This window comes from Austrofundulus limnaeus, unplaced genomic scaffold, assembly GCF_001266775.1.
Source record: "Austrofundulus limnaeus strain Quisiro unplaced genomic scaffold, Austrofundulus_limnaeus-1.0 Scaffold183, whole genome shotgun sequence".
NCBI classification, from domain to species: Eukaryota; Metazoa; Chordata; class Actinopteri; order Cyprinodontiformes; family Rivulidae; genus Austrofundulus; species Austrofundulus limnaeus.
In genome coordinates this window covers 913,201-915,576 of record NW_013952585.1, presented here as the reverse complement: position 1 = coordinate 915,576, position 2,376 = coordinate 913,201, and the positions used below count along the sequence as shown (strand labels likewise).

Sequence of the window (2,376 nt, the reverse complement as noted above, 5' to 3'; positions counted from 1 at the left end):
ATTTTTTAGTTTTATTTTTTAGTTTTATAATGTCACCTCCACTGACCGTAAAGGTTCCCAAAAAGGCCTGGAAAAGGCCCACGGACCGCCAGTTGATAATCACAGTTGTAGATGTGTCCGGCTCTGGACACATTTTATTAGTGAGTCAAGCAGCAGAAATGGCTCTTTTGGTCATAAAGGTTGCAGACCCCTCTCCTAACATTATCCAAAGGGTATTTTAGAAAGGTAAAGGTTTTTTATTTTTTTTGCAAATTGCAACACCAGAACAGGCAAACCACTGCATTTAGTTTTATTTACATTTCCCATCTCTTTTTGGAGAATTAGAGTTGTGTTATAGGCGGCCTGCAGGCAGCCTGAAAGACACATTGCCCAATAGAACCCACCTGAATGATGCAGTAAAAATAAAACTTGGAGCAAAAGAAATAAAAGTTTAAAAGAAAGTTTAAAAGAATAGTTTGGAGAAAGTAATCTGCACCATTTAAGATTCAAACAACAAAAAAGGCAGGATTAGCTTCCTGCAAGAAAACATTACTAACGTTGCAAAGTAAACCAAACAGCCAAGCATCAACAAGGGAGTGAACTGTTCGGCCCCAAAGGACAGAAAAAAGACAGGCCTTATTCAAACCCAACCCTCAGGTCATCGCTTCACATGCTGAGTTTGGACAAGGCCGGAGGAGGGGAAAAACAGAGAAGAAAGTAAAGAAGGAAAAGAGGAAGTACCTTAGCCCCCACCCCCTCGGACAGTTGCTGGAGCACTAGCACTTGCCTCTCGTCTGAACAGGCGGTAGAAGAAGCCTCTCTTTGGAGGAGGGTTTGGCCGGTTCACATCCAGGTCTGAGCACAGGATCCCATCAGTCTCGTAGATGTTGATTTCTTTGAAGCACTCCATCTCAATCATCTAAGCAGGGAAAGCAAGAAAGAGAAATTTTGCTCTATAATTCTGATTTCGGGCGTTTTATGTCTAATAAAAGCCAGCTACAACATTGCATGCCACAGAAATATATCAGAACAAACTGTAAAGAAATCAAAGCAAAGAGATCAAACTCAAGACGACCACCAGAGCTGACTGACTTTAACAAACTGCACTTCTATGTTATCCATATATTCTCTCTTTAAAGTAGTTGTTTACACAGCATGTGTTGGTATATTAACAACAATAACAACAACAACAATAATAATATTAAATTTAATTTGTTACATAGTTTTCATTAACAAAAATCTCAAAGTGTTAAAAAAGGGTATGTGTTTAGTGTGGGGTTTGAACAATGACATCATGAGCGCAGTACCTCGTTCTGCCACGGGATGGGGACACTGCCTGTGACAAACTTGTGGTAGAAGTCGTCATCTGTCGGGTCAAGGTTCACGCCTTTGACTGTGGAGAACTGCTCGATATCCAGGACGTCTTTACAGTACACAGCTCGAGGCTGAGAGACGAGCAGACAGCGGGAGAAGAGAGGAAAAGAAAAGGGAAATAGAAAGGATTAAATGAGCGGGTAAAAAAAAAAACGGATTCGAGGAAACCAAAAAACTCTCTGAATCAGACAGATATTTGAGTAGCGTGACCTGAAGGCTGCTCTGCTTTTCTTCAGCTACAAAACTGAATAAAAATAGAAACGCAGATAACACAATCTACTTTCAAGTATTGATTTAGGCTCTCACGTCAGGGCCCCTCCCTTCACTCACATTATGACCACGAGAACGTGACAGTTTCCCCCGAGAACACCTTGGTTATCCCCGGCAGAGACAACATACAATATGAAATAAAAAGTTTTGATGTTGCTCCATTTATTTACAAATTCATCCACAAAATGATGCTATGACAGCATAAATAACCTTTTAATCATTAAGAATCTCTTTTGGACGCATGACAGACTATTTCATTAAAACAGAGCAGCTAAACAGGCGACAATGTTGGATTTCCACTTCACACCAAACCCATTTGTTAGTGTGATAAGAAACAAGTGGTAGTTTCACTGTGACAATGGCATTTCCTCACTGATCTACAGGTTGAAAAACTGTGTGTGTGTACTTGTTTTTACTACAGAGTGAGGACCATTTGCACCATAGTTACTTTCAAACTGAGGTCTTTGATGTGAAGTGAGGACCTCTTCAATGTCCTCACTTTGTCTCCAGATCTGCTGTGCTTTTTTACTAGTTAGATTTAGAGGTATGGTGTGAGTTAAGTTTTGGTTCAGGTTAGAGTTAGCTATAGACCAGTAATGGTTAGTTTTAGGGTAAATGGTCAGGGTTAGGCTATAAAATCTAACAAAAATGAATGGAAGTCAATGGAAGGTCCCCACGGGGTTCAAGAACCAACGTGTGTGTGTGTGTGTGTGTGTGTGTGTGTGTGTGTGTGTGTGTGTGTGTGTGTGTGTG

General features: G+C 40.6%; 1 protein-coding gene across 2 annotated transcripts in view; it reads right to left on the bottom strand.

The window, feature by feature from the left end:
* grk4 (G protein-coupled receptor kinase 4) overlaps window positions 1–2,376 on the bottom strand; it is a gene marked incomplete in the record, with an annotated part of 31,975 nt that overhangs the window by 4,030 nt on the left and 25,569 nt on the right. The window contains 2 exon segments of one of the 2 annotated variants that reach the window (XM_014018116.1): window positions 721–898; window positions 1,287–1,424. In XM_014018116.1, the coding sequence (XP_013873570.1) occupies window positions 722–898; window positions 1,287–1,424 (315 nt within the window). 2 annotated transcript variants of the gene reach the window in all.